A 24,030-nucleotide genomic window follows, 5' to 3' on the forward strand; every position below is an offset into this window, starting at 1 on the left:
TATATTATAAATTCGAAAGTAACTCTGTCTGTCTGTCTGTCTGTCTGTCTGTCTCTCTGCCTTTTACGCAATCAGGGCAGTAATTGTGATAAAATACTCAAATAGATATACTTGAGGGTCTCGGGATGAACATAGGATACTTTTTTTTCTCATATTTGTAATATTTTCGATATATATCAATATATTAAAATACTTATTAATTTGACATACAATTTATTCCGCCATGTTTATAACAACCGCCGTTGCTAAGCAACGATTTGCAAAGTTTGATGTTAGAAAACGTCACCCAAAACGAGCTTGCTTAACGCATCTCTCTATTGAAAACTGAAAATAATTTCATAAATATATTTAATAAATATTCGTATAGTTCAAGCGGGCGTAGCCGCGCTCGGGTCCACTAGTAACATATATAATACGTGTAATTAAATATATAATATATAAACTTTTTTTTTAATTATTACATAAACGTTTTTTAAACAATATTCATTTTTATAATTTGTGAATGAATATTCGATGAAACTAGCGGGGGAATAATTTCAAAGCCATTAAAATCACATCATTGGAATTGATTTAACAAATCACAGGCAATTCATAGTCATCAATAGAAGTTTTAAAAATATAGTTCAAAGAGAATTTTTGAGAAGTTTTTTTTTTAAACTAAAAGTATCTAAGTGTTATGAATAATTCACTAAACTTGTTAAAATGCTTTAAGACTTCTCAGAGTACGTTATATTAACACAATTTTTTCTCTTACTTTAAAAGAAACGCTAACTTCATATTCGACGAAAATTATGTTTAAGTAATGAAAGATTAATAGGTAAAGTTATTTATTTAAATTTATTTGTTTATAACTTTATAAAACTTTTGAAGGTGAGACTACCATTAGTTTTAAACTTAAGACAAACTTATATCACTATATTTAAAAGTTTATATATATATCTTTAAATAAATTTAGATTTATATAAAGAAATAATGATGCTGTGATTTATCTGATGTTTATTTCTGTAAAATTATATACATTAGTTTATAAATATAATGACGTTATATATATATGCGAATAAAGAAATTGTTACGCACTATAAAAATAGATATTAAACTCCTTCTGCTAAGATTATTTATATACGGAGCAGTAGAAAATAGATAATTGTTGAAAAACAAGGACCTTTGGAAACCCCCTTGTATATATATAAGCCTTTATAACGATACATTTTAATTGTAATAAATTTGGAAACCACATTCATTACAAAAATCCTGTAAGTATTATACGTAAGACACCAAAGCTATAAATGAAAGATTTTTTAAATATTCCCTTTCTACCTTAAATAAGAGGAATAAAAGTTTTACATTTTTACTGTCAGGTCACTTTAAATAGAAATTATTTAAATATGAATCTTTGAATAGTGCAGAATGCAAGGAACCCTAATTTGCGGACCCATTTATATTCATAAGCGAGAGTCGATGCTTCGACTCGATAACAGTTAAGGTACGGAGATAGTGCTAGCGATTATGTAGGACTCAAGAAATATTGTATGTATAATTAATAGTTATTTTGTAATTTCACACTGCATTCCGCAGTTAGCAGGTGGAAGGAACGTAGTGTTCCTGGTGTTCTTCCATATTTAATTTTAAATTGACCATTGCTATAGTCGGTGGTAGTTTCTTGTGACTGACACTACTGATTTTTCTGTAAAATTAACTTATAATTAAACTTGCTTTTTAAAGTGTTTATGATAGCCTTATTAAAAAAAAAATATGATTGATTGAAAGAGTAGTTTCAAGTTTGAAATTGGAAATATTTCCAATATATTAATTTGTTCCCATCTAATGCATTACACCCAATTTATAATATTCATTTGTATAAGAAAGGCTTATAATAAAAATCAGAAATGAGTTTATAGTTCATAGTATCTAACAAAACGAAAATTTTGATTTCTCTCTAGAAACCTACTTTAAAGTTTTAAAATATATCGTGTAATTTAAATACTGAATGCAAGAATAAAATCGGGCGGCATTACGCTTTACATAATATTGAAGAAACTCAACATTCACATCTCAGGCACAGATCTAGGTCACAACGATGCAATTTCATATCATTCCACTACGAGATACGTAAACAATGTTTTCAAATTTAATTTTATGAAATTTTCTTGAAGTTTATTATATGAAAAGAATTGCGGAAATTCTTTCTAGAACATTACAAGTTCACAATAAATATTATCAAATTCTCTTTTCCGTTTCTTATTGAACTCGTTCTTTTAATGTTCTGGTTGAAAAATAAGATGTTAGAATATTATGTGTTCAGTCAACAGAAATTAGTGCTAGTCAGAAGACTATCACTAATATGTGTTGTGTCGAAATTACAAGACAAGTCGGTTTACAGTATATCTTTTTGCCTCAGCAGATATAAGAATAAATATATAAACATAAAAAGCTTCAGGTACATATTAAGCCCAAAATACTTATCAAATAAACTGCGACGGCGTCCTATACAAGTGCATTTTTGTATACAAAAAATTATATTTTTTAAATAAATTGAGGTGTTCCTCTACATGAAACAGGGCTGGGAAGCCCGCAGTTATTAACGTAAATATATAGCATTCATTTTCATATTATATATTTAAATACAAATTTTAAGCAATGTAAAAAAGTCTCGTTAAAATTTTAAAATATGTCCGTTTTAGGTCAGCAGGTTAATCAGTTAACTAAAGCAGGCGAGAGGCAGACGCTTCGAAGTACACAAATATAACTACTAAGGCAACCATTAACTACAAAGTTTACTCATAAAACTTTTAAGCTTATAAAATTAAACTGTTTTGGACTTTTAGTCACTGCTTTATACTATACTAAAAGAGAGCTTATTGCCAATTTGCAAATAATTACCGTAAGGAATATAATAATACCTAAAAAAAAATCTTATGAACTTTATATCGGAATTAAATCAATAATTATAGTAAGAACTTGAACCATATGACCAGTATTTTGTAGAAAATATCATATGAATTTCATAATAAATATTTTTTTTTCTTATTCGATACATGCTGTTTTATATCTACAATTCTTTACGCACTGTAGGCAGTGAGACTTCTCTCTGCTTAGCTTTAAGCCCAAATTTAAGACACTGCATAGGTACTGGGTAGCAGAACTCACGTTTCCAGAGAGGAAAGGTGGATATTATTAAATTCTCGAGTGGAGAACGAACTCACAACCATCAATCGAATGACTATAAAGTTTACAAACACTTCTACACCGTGCCGTAAAATATTTTTACATACAAATTTTATTCTAGCAAAACGCCCTTACCATATCAAATATTAAATACTAAGAATCGCTTGCAGTGCCACCACACTATAATTCACGAGATGATTTGTTCGTGCAAATGACCCTTTAATAGCCACGTTTTCGCATTGTATGTACAGTGAAATTGCATACGCTCGATAAATAAGTTTTAAAGGTTCACTTTAATTATATTTCAAGTTGTATACTATATTACCATCATTACTTATAGCCCGATAAGCTGAGTATATAGGAGGCCAGTCGTGGGGCAGGGGCACCTGTTAACGTGGCAGGTTATGGTTTCGAGTCCCACTCGCTCTGGTAACGAGGCAAAGCACGGCGTTGAATTCCGCCACTCAACACGTAACGTTTCTAGAATTTGCCGAAAAGTAAAAAACGGAAGTATCTTAATCTTAACGGAGTGTCATACCACTAGGTATCTTGGTTCCCTCTGCATACCCTATGTGCGGGATACAGCGAGACGATAAAAAATAAGAAAATGTATAATAGTATCATCGTTAATGTATAAACAGTTTTTAATCATCACGTTATTCGAATACGCCGAAAAATTATGTTACATTAATTTGTCACAAGGACGTCACGGCGTTTTCCATATTCCGAAGTATTGTTCTCGGAGTGACATTCAAGGACGTTTGTACGCGATAATGATGTAAATAATAAATAGTATTACATTTGGTTCTTCATGATATACTTATTGTATTTTTCCCTTTTTGAATTTATTATGAAATTAACCTTTTTTTAAGGAAACGTATAAAATTTAGTAGGTATGCAGTGGAATCCATTTCTTTAATTTTTATAAATCTTTAAAAGATTTTTACGAAAAAGTTATTTATCTTTCCTGAGTGTAGAATAAGAAAAAATAAAAATATGTAGTGTAAGTTTAAAAAATTTGGGGTTCCGTAAATTAAACTTAAATTTAAAAAAAAAATTTTCCTGCCGCCGACCGATATTTGTTCCATTTTAATAAAGCAATTTCGACCCCATACGAAATCCATTGTCAAGCCATGAAAAAGTTAACGACGGTATAAACTTCGAATTAATAGTTTTTCAGTTTTATGAATCTATAAAATTGAACTCGACGTTTTCATGCATGCCTTACATGAAGTAAGCCACATTAAGTTATATTTGACCAATATTTTTTTACTGCAACTATAAAATATAGTACTCGGTAAAAATTAATTAGATTTTCTTTCATTTGTTTATTTAACGCTGTAACACATATAGCAGAGTAGGCAGAAGGAACCTGGAAACCTAGTGCTAAGTTCTGTTCTTTATTTCCCCCTGAATTCTGAACACATTGAGTATTGAGTGGCGAACACCGTGCTTTACCTCGTTACCAGAGCCAGGAAATGAAAATATATAGATATTTGACATCCTCGATAGTGAATCGAACCAACCATCTCTAAACATTTACTGAATAGAAGTTGTAACCTAATTTAGATGTTCTATCTAGATTTTAGACCTTGAAATACTCGTATTTGTTCGAACTACGTCTAGAATTTACTATTCATTTAACTCAATTTAAAAAGTTTTTGGCCGCAGAGTGGAGGGGTGGAGTGTTTCGAAATATCATTTCAGTCCAATTTACAGCGATGGCCGTAGATTCTATGTACAATAAATAAATGTTAAGTCACTCCGTTTTCCGATACCTATAATCTATACTAAATAATTGTATACCTTTAATGTACATATATTATAAATTCTTCCTTAAAACAAAAAAAAATCTATGTCATATTTTCTTTTGGTGAACGGCGAATTTTTTGAAGTAAAAATTCTTCATCATTCTATAAAGCTTGTACTTGCTGTTGAAAGCTTTTGTAACACTCTATTCTTGTGAAACGCGTTGTAATAGGTTACAAACCGTAACATTTTCGTCCCTATTCTAGTTAAAATTAGAACTGTTGCTTCAAACGTTGTTCAAAATGTGTTAGAGAGTTGCCTAAAGCACTGATATTTTATTCGTTATAAGGGTCATAATCAGAAAAAGTGCACATTTTGTGTCTTTTCTTGTCCCGCTACTTTGAATGCGTTTTAAAAATACAATTTTAAAGATAATTTAAATATTTTGCCATTTAAGATAAATTTACTTATTAACTTAAAGATTTTTGTAATATTTTAAATGTATTAAGGCTTTTAATAGTATTTTTTGTTAGTTGCAAAAAACCTTTCAAAATGCTTCCATACAATTTTTCGTGTCCCATTCACCACTTTACTTTTTAAAAATTGATTTGTTACGAATATTTATGGTTTTATTTGATTTCAGGTATGTTTACATTACTTTACTTTATGCATAATATTAAATAGAACTACTTTTATTGATACATTATTTAATAAATAATATATATTAATTAACTAAATTTGTCCCAAAATATTGTCTTTTTGTTACTCAGGGCTAGTAACGTACAATTAAGATATGAACGCAATTATTTTGGATGGTATTTAATATTAGTTTTTATTGTGGCACCATTATTCTAAAAGTCAATGCTGTCGTAGCTATAACCAGTAGTGTTCTCGCTGCAGTTGAGGGGTTCAAATGTTTTAAAGGGAATGCGTAAAATTACATCTCAGGGTTATAAACGGCTTTTATTTTGGTAAGTATTCTATAATTTCGTTTTCTTGTTTATGTTATTTGCTTCTTTTTACAAAATCTCAAAAAAGAACGTCAGTGCTTGCACATGCAACACGTGGCTTATGAGCAAATATTTAAAAAGGTTAGAATTTCTGACTTCATTCTCAATTTCGTTATAATTCGTTACGTAACGAAACTGAGAAAATATGAAGCCTAGTTCACAAATACGGTACCAATGTTTTCTTATATATGTTTATAATAAAATTTTATCGAACCGGTGCTTGTATATGGAAGATATGTATATAAGAAAAAAAAAATGCTGGCATATGAAAAAAACTATTAGTGACTTTTCATAACGTAAAGTAACCAAAAATAATGATTTTTAAGTTTTTTTGCTTGTTTGCTTGTTTGTCTATGTGTTTGTGCACGCTAATCTCAGAAACAGCTGAACCGATTTAGTTAAAATTTATTTTTATTCTTTCTGAAATTAGTTGTGATTTTGTGATTATTATTTTTTGATATATATTTTTGTATTTTCAGTAAGCGTAAGCTCCTATGTCAAATGCTGAAACAAATGCTTTTTTTTTTTAGATATAGAGAACGTCTTAAAAAGACCAATTCTATTAAATATGAAGATATGCGGAATAAACACTTACAAAGAATTAAACTTAATTCCAATGATAACGACTCAAATTTTGATATATTTTAAAGTGAATTTAATTTTATCATTAACTTTGTGATCTCTAACTAGAAATATAAGTTTATTACGTTACGAACTAGCATTATTATATTGTTAATATTCTCACTTTGTTATGTTTTCTTCTTACATTTATAATCTGTTAATTCAACGATTGAACCTTTAAAATTTTGATCTGTGTCTCATTAAATAAAAAAAAACAATAGTTTTATTCATATAATATCGTTATTTTGTTGTGTATAATGCCTTATGTCCCCTAAAATATTCATCGCCGTGTTAGAGCTAATACTCCATGACATTAACTGGAAAAACAAAGGTATTAGACTAGGAGACAAATATCTAAGTCACTTAAGATTTGCTGACGACATTATACTTCTATCGAACAGCGCCAATGAAATCCAAGTCATGATGACAGCTCTACACCGATGTAGTGAAAAAGCAGGATTAGAAATAAATTTTGATAAGACAAAAATTCTGACGAACTCTACGAAGACCAATATAAAAATAAATAACCAGCAAATAGAATACGTAAAAGAATACATATACCTAGGCAAATTAATAACATTTAGAGATATAGATACAGAAGAAATAGATAGGAGAATCACTTTGACGTGGAAGCGATACTGGTCCCTAAAACACTTATTCAAATCAAAAATGCCTATTACACTTAAAAGAAGACTGATGGACTCCTGTATTCTTCCTACTCTCGTCTATGGATGCCAGACGTGGTCCCTGACGGAAGCAAACGCAAAAAAGATCTCAGTATGTCAAAGGGCTATGGAGAGGAGCTTACTGAAAATAAGACTAAAGGATAAAATAAGAAACGAAGAAGTAAGAAGACGAACGAAAGTGAAAGACGCTATAGATCATGTGAGACAAATGAAGTGGAAGTGGGCCGGACATTTGGCGAGATACAGAGACGGACGTTGGACGCGGGTCGTGACCGAGTGGCGCGGTCCGGAGGGCTGCAAGCGTCGGGTCGGGCGCCCCGTCAAGCGCTGGTCGGACGATATCCGCGCTGTTGCTGGATCTAAGTGGCTCTCACTAGCACAAAACAGGAAAAAATGGCAAGAACTGGAGGAGGCCTTCACCCGCACGGGGGTTCCTACACAAGATTTAACATAACTACTAACACTTTTAACTTTTAATTACTACCTATAATTACTAACATTCTTTACTTTATATTAACGCATAAATTAACTACTTGTATGTAAAAGGAACAAATAAAGGCTTTTTATTTTATTTATTTTTTATAATGCCTTATGTCATCAGTTTCGTAACAAACTTTATCAGTGTTGTTACTTATCAGTTACGTTACGAATTCGAAAATGTCCACTTTTCTGATTATGACCCATAAATGACAATGTCAATTATAAACTGAATATTCGTATTTTTGTGTAGAATTGATTCCTATTATTTATTATTTTCTTCCTAAGTCAAATATTTTTTGTTTTGTTAACAGAAGAATCACAACGAAAATCATAACAAAAAGAAAATTAATATTAATTACGCTAAAAAACTCTTTTTGATCTTCTTTCAGACTCTATCAAAAACTCACAGAAATTCCTAAATATGAGCTCAAAACAGAGTTTTTTTAAAATAAAATATACTGCTAGATTTAGTTATATTCTATACATATAATATTAAACAATTTTATTCTACAATACTACTTTAAATATATAAACTCTGGTATAGTTCAATTGGCTTGTAGAGTATACATGAAGTGGAAAAGTTAGACGCAAAACGCTTCGATAAATACGAAAGGTTGCCAACATATGATCCAGGCAAATGCTGAAGTACACGTAAGCTTCCTTTTAGCTTTATTGCATAATAGACTATTCAAATCACGTTGAGAATTATTTTATATTGTGATGATAATACTTAAGGAGCCAGTGTTTTGGATTTTCAATAAAATTGTATTATTATTTCACTTATATAATAATAACAACTTTTTAAACAAAACAACAATAGTTTTTTTTTCATCTTCACATTGTATTCCGCGTATAGCTGGGTCGGCAGAGGGAACCTAGAGTGAACGTAACCTAACCTGCGCAACGACTGGCCTATATATAATAAATTGACCTTTATTTATTTATTTTTTATGGAAAGAAACTGTACGGGGGCCGCTAGTTAATAATAATAAAATTTAAACAGTACCGTTAAGTTTTCCATTTTCCGGTTAAATTAAATATTTTATTTGGTGATACTGAAAACTCAACTAAGTCCAAATGAAGAAAATATAAATATACCTACCTGTATATATGCACTTATACAGATTTACTCCTAACTTACAACTAATTATACACAATATCATAACAATGAATAAAAACCAAACAAAATAATTAAAGATTTCATCATCATCTACAGCCATCTTTTGTCTTCTCCAATTCTCGCCACCACATTGAAAATCACCAACTCGCAACCACAATAAAAATAAATAAATCAAAACCAATCCATTGAATCCATTAACAATATTATCAAAAACTTTTCAACGACAACATAGTCTGAAGATAGAAGATAGGAAAAATGTGAAAATATTTACAGCGAGACCGATTATAGATTGTAATCTTGTTGGGATTTTCCGATAAAGTCGTTTTTATTGGTTATCTTATAAAGGCGATGTAAGGTCGCTAGACCGATACTGACCTGCTCTATTCTTGTATCTCACACTTAGATGGACAAAAAGGTTTATGGCTGATTGAATTTTGATGGGACTTCCTGTAAAAGTGTCATGGGAAAGTTACAGCAGAGCTATGTTTATATGACAGTTTTTACTATGGGAATTATGAGCAGTTTTAGAAAACTATAATTGATACTTAATGGAAACACAGTGTTTTAACACTAGGTTTCCTGCTTTCCTCTGTCTATCCTACTATGTGCAAGATACGGCGTGAAGCTGAAAAATCTTTTTCTCAAATAAGCATCGAACTCACGAACCATTTACTAAGAAAACCTTTCTATTTACAACAATCTAGGTCGATGAATTCCACAATTCATCTAGCTTCCATACAGAGAATGAAGGACGGTCGTGTCAAACTATCACAGCTGTGTGACATTAATTAGAGTCGACAGTGTCACGCCATTTGGCGATGACACACCGTTTTGTAAGTGACACTGGACCGTTCATACAAAATATATCAAACTATTATTATTTGGTTTATAAATAACTTATATTGAACCTATTTTTAATGGTGAACGTTTATATTTTTAGGACTTGTTATTAAATTGACTTGAATTGAAGAACAGAGACCAGTCTTTTCATCTTTCTAAGTTATCGTTGCGTATCCTACAAAAAATGCGTGACAATGATCATTTAAAGAATTATAAATGAGAAATCAAATTCTTTTTTTTTAAAAAAAAAGGTATTTATGTTCAAGATAGGTTTTCAAACTTTGATTTACACTAATTTAAAGTGTTACTGACTTAGTTTAAATTAAAAACGTCTACATATTGAAATTAAAATTGAAAATAGCAGGATTTGAAACACCGCCTCTTGGATGTCGGCCAAATGCTTAAGCCTATTACTACGCTATAAGCTATTTGTACTTTTTTTGGTACAATTTTAAATATTTTATTCTTAATATTTATAATCTCTAAATATCTCTCTCTAAATAAAATCTCTCTCTAAATATTTATCTCTCCTGGCTTAGCTCTCTGCCATAAACGCGATTATTGTGAGTTTGTTCCTCGCTTGGTAGAATATATAAATATACTTTTTTTTACCATAAATATACTTTTTTTTACCATTGAAAAAACTAACCAAGAACTAATAAATAAGAGTAAATAAATTACAAAAACTAAGATTAAATACACATTTTAAAACTCGATGCGAGAGTGGAAAAGTGGCTGGACGCGGGACGACCCGATAACGATCGCCCCTCCATAATTAAAAGTATTCCTACCGAATCGACAAATACATATATGCTATGTGTATTTTAAATACCATGTCATTTTGACATGGTGGCAGTGATATTTTAAATATTAATTCGTTTATCTCGATTTTGTTGCTATTTTTGTTGTTGTATTTATGTGATGTGATGATATCATCACGTAGATATGATATGCAGGTAATTGTTGTGGATATGCAGATTTTTTAAATTAAATTAGACAGTTATAGGTTCAATTTTGACTGATGAGAAATGGGCTATGAGTAATTAAATAAGTGTGTTTATCAAAAAAAAATACACGAAATGCCTCCAGAATTGCGCAGAAAGTGGGAAACGGAGTGTCTTAACACAAGGTTCCCTCTGCCTACCCTGCTGTGTGAGGAATACAGCGTGGAGCTGATTTGGAGCTGATCTAGACATATATTTTTTGAGTTAATTAGGTGGACGTGTTCGAATGATGATTATTTGGCGTATCGTCGAAAAAATCTAGATAACGTCGACATTAATATTCGCTTTAAAATTATCAATTTTATGAATTCTACCACAAGAGTAATAAGTTTCCAATTATTTAATTATAATTTAAAATTCATATAGATGAAATAAAATTCTTACGAAATGTTATATGAGGTTCTTTTATTGAAATTACCAGAGCGAGTTCATTCCCCGGAGTAAGAATCGAACCCACAATCGTCGTGTATACAGCAGCACGCCTGTACCACTGCACAACGACGGTCTCAATGATATTTATGTTTATTTTTCATATATCTATTTAGGTATATATCGTACTTAATATTGCATACCAACTAAATTATTTTATTATAACTTACTACTTACTAAAAATATTTACTTACCATGTTTTTTTCTAATAGTAAAAGAAAATTTGAGTACAGTCACAACTATCGGTTTCGCGTGACATTAATTACACGTGACGCTCTGTCACGCTACGATAGTGATGACATGACATTTTGTGCTAAATTAGGCACTTTGCGGTTCGTTAATAGAATCATTATGTCGCTTTTTCTTAATATGGTATTTTATAACACTATCGCTACGCATTTGTATAGAATACGCTATAGACGATTTTGATTAATTTTAGAGAAAATATTTTGATATACATTTTCATAATAAAATGAACAAATATAGAATGAACCTACAGAATCTTTACTAAATGAATAAAGTAGATATGTCTCTCCAGTTTGCCGCAAAATTCTATACTGGTTGACAATCCGTCACTTAACACTTTTTAAAATCAGATTAAAACAACATTTTCTTGACCTCAATTAAAATATTTCACATTTCGCTTTGTCTTTTCTTTATTATTTTAATTCGCTTTCTCTTTATTATTTTAACTTTTCTTCTTCACCTTCTGCTTATGTCATTGTGCATATTAATTATTTGTAAATTAATATAAGTATATTGGTTACAATTAAGAATAAAAAAAACTCTTAATGGCAACTGATTTACGAAAATTATTATTCCGAAGGTAAAAATAGAAGACTGCAATAATCACGCCATCTCTCCTCAAATCCTTCAAATTAATTCAAACATCTATAATATAAACATAATAATTTCACTAACCTGAAACCCTGCTGACCGGATGCGTGACAGGCGCGGCGGCCGTAGTCGCTGTATTCGGTGGATATATCGGATCGCAGCATTCTCTTTCCGGGAACTCACTACCATTCACCATCACCAGCCCAACGAAGAACACCACCCACCCTTTCATCACCATTAAATTAACCCTGGTTACCCTTGACCTTTGATTTATCCCCACTCCCTGTACGACATTATCCTTCCAGACTCGCAGAATTCCATATTTAGCAGTCATCTGTCCCACATATTCGTTACTTAGCACTATTATATGATATGTTATTTACATATTCTTGCACATAATTGACTTGCTGGGAATATTATGTTTTTTTTTTGTTTTGTATATTCAATAGCTTTTAGTAAATATATATTCTAGAAGTATAATATTTATCTGTGTGTGTAATTTTTTATTAAAAAAGTGCAAAAATAGAGCAGAGACAAAGTAGAGTAAAAAAAGATCAAAGCTTTTTAAAATAAGAAGAAGCGACACAGGTTTATCTAGTGAAAGTATAAATTAAATAATATAACGAAATATTTGAATTGCAAATAAGCGTGGTTATTGGTATTATTTAGTAAATAAATTATGATAATACAAGGCAGGCCGCAGGCATGAATAATACACAGTTTAAATGAATTATGAATATTTATATTAAAAAGGCCTAATAATTGTGGCTTGGGTTTTGTAAAAGAATAAATTAAAACATTTATTTTCCTTTTAAAACAAATTGATCCTGTAATGAGGTAATGCAATGGTGGTATAGGTTTCTTATGGAAGGAACATATCCGAGAAGACAGAATAAGTAAATATAATCCCTGAAATATTGGCATTAAATAAGAAACTACTTATCTAAACAGGTTATCACACGTTTTTTTCACGCTGTATCTCATATAAAGCAGGGAGCAGGGTAAAAATAGAGAAACTAGACCAATATATGAGATGTTGCGTATTGGGTGGAGCATTGGTAGAGGGAATTTAACGCCGTGCTTTATCTAGTTAAAAATTAAATCAACTTCAAAACTCCGAGTGGGAATCGAATGCACAACCATCGCGTTTGAATCTATGTGCTAACACTGTGTCGCTATCCTCATACACCACGACGGCTCCACCCATAACTCAAACGAGATATATTATTATATACCCGCAACATGTAATATAGTGATCATTAAAGAAATTGAATTCGTAATACGCCATTAAACTTTCCGTTGGGAACCTCGACGCGTATTACTTTTGTTTTTTAAACTTGGGCTATTTAAGGGGAATTTCATTAAAACGAGTACAATTATGGACTTTTCTCATTTATATTCGCGGATCCCCTACAAAACATTTGTGAGACGTAACATTAATTTTAATTGAAGCACGCAATTATTTTAAGTATCTTTCACGACATGTACTCGTGGAGTAAGGAGTAGACACTTGTTTTACTTATTTGTTGGAGCAAAAGTGTTAAAATATATAATAAGTTTTATATCCCTTTACTTATATATGTATTTAATTTGTGTATAGATACATATATTTGCAAAGCCGCGCCTGTTATTATATTAATTGAATTCAGAAACGAATTCAAAAACGTCAATACTGAACGTGACACAGCAACTTTTCTGTTACCGAGTGGTTAACAGCCGAACGTACTAGGTGGAAAAAGCAAAAATTTGACACATACGTTTCTTGAGGAGTGAAGGGGAGCTATGGGGAGGATAGGATGAAATTCAACGCTTTAGAATCGAAAGGAGTCGATAACGCATTTATTATATAAGTGTGATGATAATATTCTGTTGAACCTAACACCACAACTTGGTTCTGCCATTGAGCATATAATGTTCTTAAAATAACTAATATATAACTTGATTCTCTAAGTTTTCTTTATAAAATCAAAAAGATGTTTAAAAAATACTAAAATTCAAAAAAAAGATAATGAATTCGCTGTCTTACCGCTTAATAAACTAAAAGCAAATCTTGTTAAACTATTTCGACAGGTTTTGCTGAGACAGTTTTCCATCATTAATTTATCTCAAATATTAATTTTATATCAAAACCTGTAGACGGCACTTATCTACTTATTAGGAAAGTCATAAATTTCACTTTGTAATTTGTTCAGGTTCCAAAACTTATACAAAGATGTTTTGATTGAAGATTATTATTATAATTTTTATTATAATATTAGAATAGAAAAATGAGTAAAAGAAAATATGGTATTTGGATATAATGAGTTCTTTATAAAATTAAGTTAAAATTAAATTCAATGAACTGAATAAGGATGGTTCAATCAGACAAATTTCGTGCCGCGGAGGTACGGGGCGTGTGTAACGCGACGGTTGTAGGTTCGATCCCCACTTGAGGAAATGAATTATTATTTATTAATAATTTCATTTGTTCGCTCTGGCACCAAGGCTAAAGTGATCTTTAGATTTTATCAATATTCAAATATATAAAGCTATATATTTTGTGTACTGCTTTAATTTTTTATGGTTATTAAAGCAATTTAACATTTATGTAATTCCGATTGTAAAACGTTTCATAAATCAATAAACATAAAAGGCCACCGCTGCTTTCCCGCCGCCGAACTATAAATAAAAAATGGCCGACTTCCGGATAAGGCACGCACTAACCCTTCTGAGGAACGGCGATAAACAAATTATCTCAAGGTCTAATATTATATTACTATTGTATAGTTCCTTAGACTTGTAATAAAAAATATATTTATTAATGTAATTAGAAGTAATTAAAGATATTATTTCGTGTTTCACGCAAAAAGAATTAATCGTTTTTTTTTTATATTCTACTGTACTTATTATGATGTCTATGTAATATTTACTTGCCATATATCCTGTACTTTAAAAGATAAATCAATAGAACAAAAAAAATAGCATATTTTATTCTTTTTTCTATTTTTGTAATGAAAAAAATTTGGACTCATCTTTTGTCACGCCCTTGCCTAATTTTAGAAAATCTTTAAATACTTAAAGACTAACCAGTATCAAAGTTTTTAGTGAATATATCTTTTTTTATCATAAAAATCCGCCTAATTTTGAAACATTGTAGGTTAAAAATGGAAGAACTTAACGGAGAGCTTCAAGCGGAAATCGACCTCATGACCGTCGCATTTATAGTCACACGTCACGACGACCCCATTTTTATGTTTAACTTTAAAATAAACTCACAAGAGAAAATGAAATATTTCATATTTTCATCTCGCTCGCTTTGGTACCGAAGCAAAGCAAAGAATTCGGTGAAAAGTGGCGTATAAAGGGGTCTTAGGATTAACACTAGGTTCCCAGGTTCCTCTGCTTACCCTGCTACATGCGGAATACAGCGTAAAGCTAAAAAAAGCAACAAAATACCAAACAAAACCTACAAAATAAACGTATAACACAAAAAGAGAACGGACATTTCAAATCTCTATACAAATTAACTATTTAGCCTGTGTACCGGGATGTTTTGAGGCAGTTTTCTTGGCAGTCATTAAAAGATACAGCCAACAATGCCCCCATGCTAATGAGATGTTTACCTTCATTTACGCCGGGCTCGTCAGGCCTGCGCGAACTGTGCTAGAACTAAAAGAACGTAAGTCCGGTATAACCTTGACACGTGAAATCAACGTGAAATAATATGAAATAAGTATTAAAATAACGTTAAGATTATATAGAAAGATTCAAGCTATTTGAATTGTGTTCAGGATTTAAATAGTTTTTAAAGTTTATAAAATAATTATCTATTTTTTATTAATGCCAAATAGTTATTGTCCTAATTTATCATGCTCTTTTCTTTTTTTTATTTTTTTCCCTGTCGTCAAATGCATTTATATAGTCGTAGACATTTACTGTTTAACATAATATGAAGTATTACAGTAAAATAAATTACAATTTTCACGTATTTATTTCGTAATAACAAAGACTTTTTATATTTTAACTGTAACACATATTCGCGTGAAAATCACAAAAAATATCAATCTTAATTTACAGCCTACGGCGTAGACACTCTACGAAATTTCGTAGAGCCTCTACAAATTACCTTATACTTATATGTATGTATCAGCAAAATCTTAGAAACACGTAGCTTCAAAAGCGCTAGTATTATGTAAAAAGCTTATCACAGTAAGTAAAAGTTAATCACCTAATAGTTCGTAATACCGGGCAGCCATAACATAAAAGGGGATGGCTCTTTATAATTTGATTGGTATATTAGATGAATGCCGATACAGATGTTAAAAGGAAATATTCAAATATTACCAGAAAAATCTGCCGTCAAAAGATATCATAACCTTCAATCTTAATTTTATAAGTTTTGAATTAAATTAGTTTATTGAAATTGGATTATTTCCTGAGTTTGTTTATATCTATAAAAATATGAAATAATTACTTTTATAGAGGCAAAGGAAACCACCCACGTTAAGGCACTCAGTTTCCCATTTTCCGTTGAATTCTGGAGGAATTGCGTGTTGAGTGGCGGAACACAATAAATATTTCATTTTTCTCGAATGGATATCGAACTCGTAACCTGTTTACAGCACACACTTGTGCCTTTGCGCCACGACTGGCCGAAGATAAAATAATTTAATCAACCTTTTATCGATGGCTGATTCAAAAACATAAACCATCGAGATATTACAGCTAGCAAGCTTTGGGTTGACCTTGATGAGAACTATCAGATAACAACAACACTGTCAGGGCTAACTATTAATGAATACTGCTTTAGATATAGTATATATTTATATATGTATAGTTATTGAATATTAATTTAGCCTTTTAGACAATCTTCTATCTATTCGTTGAATATTATCTTTCAAAATCCAAACCCAAGCTTGCTTCTTAAGAAAAGTAAATAAGTGCTTAATTATTTTACACTTATCTAGGATAAAATCGATGTAATTATTAATTTTAATAAAGAACGAAAATGCATATACTATACATTTATGATTTAATACCTCAAATCAAAGGCCTTGCTTCACGAAAATGAGGGTATTGTTAGCTTCTTTCTTAGAAGTTTGGTTGTTTAAGCCAAGGTCACTTCGTACAGCGCTTTTATAAACGTATATTTATTTTTTATATAAATTAGATACACTTGGATTAAGATCGTAGATTTTACAACTACAAAAATACGACAACAAAAATGTCCATAACATTTTATGTGAAAAAAACTCTTTTTATTTTAAGCAAAAATCATAATAATAGTAAATACCACTCTTATAACTGCTAAAGTAATTCAATTTACCCGTAGGAATTGAGAAAAATCCTCTCTTAGTACTTCCCTACACTCTCTAACCTACATACATGCCAAATTTCAACTGTCTAAGCCCAGTAGTTTCGTCTGTGCGTAGTCTATCAATCACTTAGTTACGAAAGAGTTTTATATATATAAATATACATTTATAAACGAATCAAAATAACATAGTACATTTATTTCAATTTGACTTAAAACATAACCCTTTTATATTGTGAAAAACATACGACAAATATAAATATATAAAAAAAAATATGTTTTTTAAATTAACTCAATTAATTTGATAATAAACTTTGTATGACTTTTTTAAAATTAATGATTACATACATTTAATTATAATTATATGGCTTGTAGTGTAGTATTACACTGATGTAGTAGCGAGCTCTTGTAATTATACACGAAGCGTATTCTCAAGGACGGTGGAAGTCAGTACTGCCAATTTTTATGTTATAATTAATAATGACTGACCTGTACCTGACCCAAGGTCAAAGATTCGATTCTTATAACATACATCTTAATATGTTTTAAATGGTGATTCCGATTCATTAGAATCAATCTTTGTCTATGCTTGTTTTAAAATATATTTTTTTCTAACGAGTAACAGCTATCGATATTACTTAAGCTAGAACATAATTTTATTCGTATTTATTTAATAACAATTACCGACTTTTAACTGACTATTAAAACGTGCGTCAAAATCAATTTAAAAAGTAGACAATGATTGCTTTTTTAATTTGCCCATCATAAAATGTGACAAAAGATTAAAATATACATACAAGATAATTAATTTTGATTACCATATGAAATCTTTTTATCGATTAATATTCGTTAAAAAATTAACTGAAACATGAAATTATAATTTTCGATACGGCTGCCTTTAGAGCATGCTTCGGATTAGAGCGAGTTTAAACTGTTAATGAAATTTTAATACGCTAGGCTGTATCGTTCCCGCCATCGTCGTGTATGCCTTCCCGCGCTTTTTATTCTTGACACTGACATTTTTAAATATTTAGCCCGCTTTTTATATTATTCTTCCTAGATCTTATTTTGTTAATTTTAGTGGGTATAATATATGCATTTTTAAAATTGATCTTTTATACTTTAAGGATTTTTAGTCATTGAAAACTAAGAAAATATAAAATATTAGTTTTCGCTTTATTAATTAAAATAAATTAGTGCATAGTTATAGCAAGCCAAAGACTACAAACATATCTAATACATGATATATTGGACATTAACTAAGAGTGTTCTTATGTAACATTAGGATTAGACTCTACCAGAAATAACTATTAATAGGTATATATACACTATCTAAAGTGTTAGGGGGTGTCTGTGCACATCTATCAATATTTAGGATTTATATACTACGTAATCTTAACAGCAACTAGGTCATAAATTCACCACGCATACCACCATTGCAGATTCCAAGCCACAATAAAGTAAGGCATCCAAAACACATTAAATAATATAATTATATATACAAATAAGCAAATACGAAGGTTTTACTTTAAAAAAATTCGAAAATTGCCCGCGCGTTCCATAGCGCGTCATGCGTGCGTGCCACACGACGGACGCGGTGCTACTAACGTAGTAGACCTGGAAAGGCTTTAGCTACCCCCGCCGACTTCACCCCCTCACACCCCTTTAAGCCCTCTGCCCAGGCCGCGGCAACATACGAAATAACCTATATCATATACAACATATACAGAAATTTCATCTTTATTCCAATAGTATAAGGTTCAATATAACAAGCCAAACAAATACATTTTCCAAATGTAAAGGTGTGTGCCGGAAAAGCGAATGCACGCGTACAAACTCACAAGTCACTGCTTCGGTTTTTGAATTAAAAACGTCATAATATAAACTCTATGCTAATAAAAATAGAGTTAAATATCAATTAAAGGTTGCTAGATGACTGAGAAAACGTTGCAAGTGTGTGCAACGAACACAAATGCCTGAATTCGATTACGTTATAATTGTTATGAAGCGTCCTCTAATAATAGCTCTTATTACTGCGATGTAAAGATCACATTCGTATACCGTTGGTCAATTTTCCAAATGTACTGTTTGCTTTCCACGGTTCATATTAGCTAGTACTAAGCTGGGAATGATGAAACTAATAATTTTGAACTTTATTTAGTTATAATTAGAGTGTATTTTGTAAATTTGTTGTTAATAATAAGAAAAATCGAAATTTAACGCCGTGGGACGGTTATTAATGTCGACGTAGATTTTGTCAAATGAGTATCGTAAGAAGTGCAACTCGCTTGACAAATAGATGCATTACTTTTTAAACTTTGCCCATATTTCTTAGTTATGAATTAATTATTTGATATTTGAATCATTTTATGTATAGAAGTTTATTTTTAGTTTGTAATTAATATTATAAACTACTTTATAAAGTCAACGATTGAGAAGAAAGTCTCGTACATATTGAAATTGTTTTTGACTAACATAAAGAACTAAAATTTGCTAATCTTAGAAGAATATATGTTTTAAAACTTTTATATTTAACGACTTAATGAAAATTATTTTACATTTATATAAAAAATACAATCTATAATGTATTTCATTTTCACAATTTTCTTAAATATACGTAACGCAAGAATCGAACCCACAACCGTCGACATTTAAAATAAAACTATTCAAGGTTAAAATTAATAAAATATTTCATAATTATATGTCAATTTGTTTGAAACATCAGTTTTCATTGGAAGCAAGTTTTAATTTTTATTTAATAAGAGATGGGTTGACCTAGAAATTGTGCTTCGTTACTAATGTATTCAAAAAGAAACGAGGTTTTGAAATTCTTAGCGCATCTTTTTCACTATAATGATGTTTTTATGATAAATAAGTCGATTGCTGTTTTTCCGTTTTCCCTTTTCATTTGTATGGAAAATATAATTTATTACTTTTTTTTTAATGCTGTCATTAAGAGATTTCAATCCTACACGAAATAATATTTTTAATATTAAATATTATCACCAGGTTATATACAACGTATGATTGTAAACGACAACCCCAACATGCTATGCTATGCATATTATTATTCCCTTGAGTGGAAATCGAACTGCCATTGCGTTTACACACGTGTATACAGTTCCACTAAGCCACGAAGGCCGAATTACTTTAACAACTAAAAGGTAATTCTATATAACACTAGCGGCCCGCTCGCGGTTTCACCCGAGTGAAGTATGTTATTATTAATTTCTGTCTCCATGACTACGTCCCACGTTATGCAAAATTGGTGACTCCTAGCATTTAGTAACGAATGACAAAGACAAATGTCATTAGTAACGATGTTTCATATAAAGTTTCAACCCCAAAAACAACCCCTTAGAAGTCGAATATTGCAAATTCCCGTCTTAGCGAGCACCTACGTCCTATAAGTAACTCCTATGCAAAATTTGAGATTCCTAGCACATGTAGTTTCTGAGATTTCGTGATGAGTGAGTGACCTTTCGATTTTATATATATATAGATTAATAAGATTAGTATTAAAAACGAAAACACAAACAAAAACCTGTATTTGTTAAGCTATAAATGGCGATGGAACTAGCGTGCGTTACTGTGACCCAGACGGCCCCGCCGATATAACGTAGTATAGGATTGTTTAAACACACCGAATGCATTTTTTATTTGTAAGCGAATATAAAAAAATCCTATATACTCGTAGTAGTTTTTATTTACAACCACTCAATCGTCTGCACGCAAAATTCAATCACTTTGAAACGTACATTTCTATTTTTCTGTCTAAAAAGGTTTACTGAGTAGTTTTTTTTTGTAGTATTTTTTATTATTTATTTATTTTATTTATTCTACATATGAAGTAAGGAGAAAGAGATTGGAACCGAAACGTTTCGCGGCGGGAAATCGAACTCATAACTAGAACAGTCCAATCTCTGTGAACAGTCACTTTTTCAATCATTGTGAAGACGTGGCATATATTTATTTTTCGGATAGATGGAATTCCCACTCGAGGATATGAAATATTTAATATTTTCTGCTCTGGTGTCGAATCAAAGCACGGCGTTGAGTTACGCCATACAACCCTCAATGCCTCCAGAATTCGGCGGAAACTATTACTCGAAACCTAAATTTTATTTAATATATTATGTAGTTCTAACTAATTCAATATGGGCTCCGCCGTAACGTGAATGAAATTGTGGGCAAGAACTAGTATTAACATTTTAATTTTAAAATAAATATATCTTCATATTGTAGATTCTACAGTCAAATAAATAAACACAAATTGTTATGTTTCAGTACGCAGTCAAGTTTTGTGATTTAATAAAAACAAACTTGCTATTATTTGTGACAACTGTCAACCGAAAAGCCTTTGAGCTGTCGAATTGTCATTTCAAACAATTTCAAATGTAGCTTTGCTTATTTCCTATCGCCCATACTGGATTCACACTGCTTTGTCGTGCGTATGATTTTATATTCACGCATATCCTTCATATTGTGGAGAATGGAGAGAAAACACTCCCTAAGTATTTTTTTTAATTATCTCTAATTTCTGTTAGTAACTTTGTATTCCATACATAGCAGTCGAGTGGCGGAGTTCAACACCGCACACAGTCTTGTTACTTAAGGGATTAAACGAAAATAATTAATTCGTCGGGATGGAAATTATATTCACATATGTCGCATTTTCATTCAGATACAGTGCTACTGTGCCACTACGCTCAATTTTCTGTTTTCATTGACTTATTTAAGTAAGTTAAAGTTAGAGAATACCTAGTGCTAAGACACTCCGTGTATGCCAAATCATGACAATTGTATGTTTGTATATTTGTTTGTATGTGTATTATTCTTGAGTTATATAATACACTAGCGACCCTATTGCGGCTTCGCCCGCTTTTACTACTGGATTATTCATATAATGTATGTTTGCAAAGTACTTAAGATAATGTGAAAATTAATTAAACCCTAATGCAACCCGCATTTTCGTAGTTTCAATAAGGATTTTCCAATTGTTTTACACAGCAAGGATTTTTTAGTAGGTACCGTAATTTTAAATCTGTGCTACTAATCTATTCAAGTACTTATTAAAATATATTTAAATTACTATTTTTAGATAATTAAATGACATTAAATAATACATTCAACTCGAATTATCTAATACGTGCAAACGCATCTAAATCTTCGTTGCTATAAAGGCAGGCGGATTTTTTTTTTTCGAGCTTGTGGTTAATGCTGAAGAGGGTATTCTGTCCCTGATGAAAAGCAAGCACTACGTGGCTGCCTGTGACGAAAATTAAATAGAATGCATCGGCCGGGAATTGAACCCGGGCTGCCCGCGTGGCAGGCGAGCATTCTACCACTGAACCACCGATGCGTGTAAGGCAGGCGGGCGCGGCGGACTCGCTTGTATAAGCATAACGTCGCGAGGCGCGTTTCGCAGCAAGGATTTTTTGATATTGTAACAACTTCTAAAGTACTTATTAAAATGAAAAACAGAAAAGACAGTTTTGATCTACATTAAATGGCTAACGTAACTAATATACTTATTTATATGCTGAGAGTAAGGGATAAGTGAAACTTGACTCGATACAGTTGATGTGTGAACGGCGTGATGTGTCAATAATTAAATGCGTTTTTCTCTAAAACTATTTGCAATTTCGAAATAGTTTAAAAAGCAAATTTTATCTTCGTTTAACGTAGAAATTTAATGAAGTATTTTAAAGGATAAGGATTAATACCATTATGGAAAAATATCCCTCACAATAAAAAATATATTGAAATTACTATTTTTAGACAGAAATATGATCACTACACGTTATTCTTAAAAGATACGAATATGCCATCGCTGACTTTTTTGTAGATCTTATTAAGAGGAACAATACTCCAGTACATTTTTTTCATGTAGTATTTACCATTAAAGCAGCGCATGCGCCAAAGTGTCTCAGCGGGTAGGACTTTATACACATTTATCGTATTTATGTTGATTTACATAAGAATGTACAAATAATAAACTATATATAAACCTTCCCTGAGAAATACTCGACCTAATGGTGAAAACCGCATCCAAATCTGTTGGGTGGTTTAGAAGAAGAAGAGTTAGAAAGTTCAGACAGACACAAAAAGCGACTTTGTTTTATAAGATATAGGATATCGCAGACTTAGTACAATCGTGCCGTTTTGTTCTTTACTTCTTTGTATTGTGATTTCTTAATTGTAAATAGAAAACGAGAGCATTGTATTTTAAATTGTACCAGAATTACTTTCAATGGACCCCAAAAATCATTTTACCAGTTAAATATAAATATAACCGCATACATAAATTTAAAAAAAAGTACAGGTGAGGTCTAGCTAAGTGAACTTTATCGGGTTTGGCGTGAACATTACATTACTCATTAATACAACGCGATATAACATGTTTTTATAAAATAAAACTAAATCTTTAATAGACAATCTTTATTTATTTTGTGTTGTTGAGTTCTCTGCCACTCAACAGGCAATGTCTCCAGAATTCTGCAGAAAGTAGAGAACGGAGTGTCTTCGTGCTGCTGCGCCACGGCGGCATAATGGTGTGACTATAACGCGACGGTTGTGGGTTCATTACATATACACCTGTTGATATCCAATTAGTCCAATTAGAAGGGAACTAGAAATATTTGTAATTACTTTTAATTATTATGCAAAATTAATTAAAATTTATAATGCAATAAAAATATACTCTATAAGTAATAGATCGAATAGATAAAGCTTTTACACAGTACTACTATAATAACCTAGAATTAGCTGTCAAAAATAATAAATATTAACGATT

General features: G+C 31.0%; 1 protein-coding gene across 2 annotated transcripts in view; it reads right to left on the reverse strand.

Moving 5' to 3' along the window:
* The window catches only part of LOC146529654 (uncharacterized), a 137,335-nt gene extending 121,588 nt beyond the window's left edge, over positions 1 to 15,747 (reverse strand). For both annotated transcript variants that reach the window (XM_085202231.1, XM_085202229.1), the window contains exon 1: positions 12,026 to 15,747. In XM_085202231.1, coding sequence (XP_085058357.1) covers positions 12,026 to 12,275 — 250 coding nt within the window. In that variant the 5' untranslated portion in view covers positions 12,276 to 15,747. The remainder of the gene's footprint in view (positions 1 to 12,025) is intronic.
* Positions 15,748 to 24,030: the final 8,283 nt, after the last annotated feature.

The sequence above is a fragment of the Heliconius melpomene genome, chromosome 18, assembly GCF_056956725.1.
Source record: "Heliconius melpomene rosina isolate 202511_hmr_F chromosome 18, ASM5695672v1, whole genome shotgun sequence".
NCBI lineage: Eukaryota > Metazoa > Arthropoda > Insecta > Lepidoptera > Nymphalidae > Heliconius > Heliconius melpomene.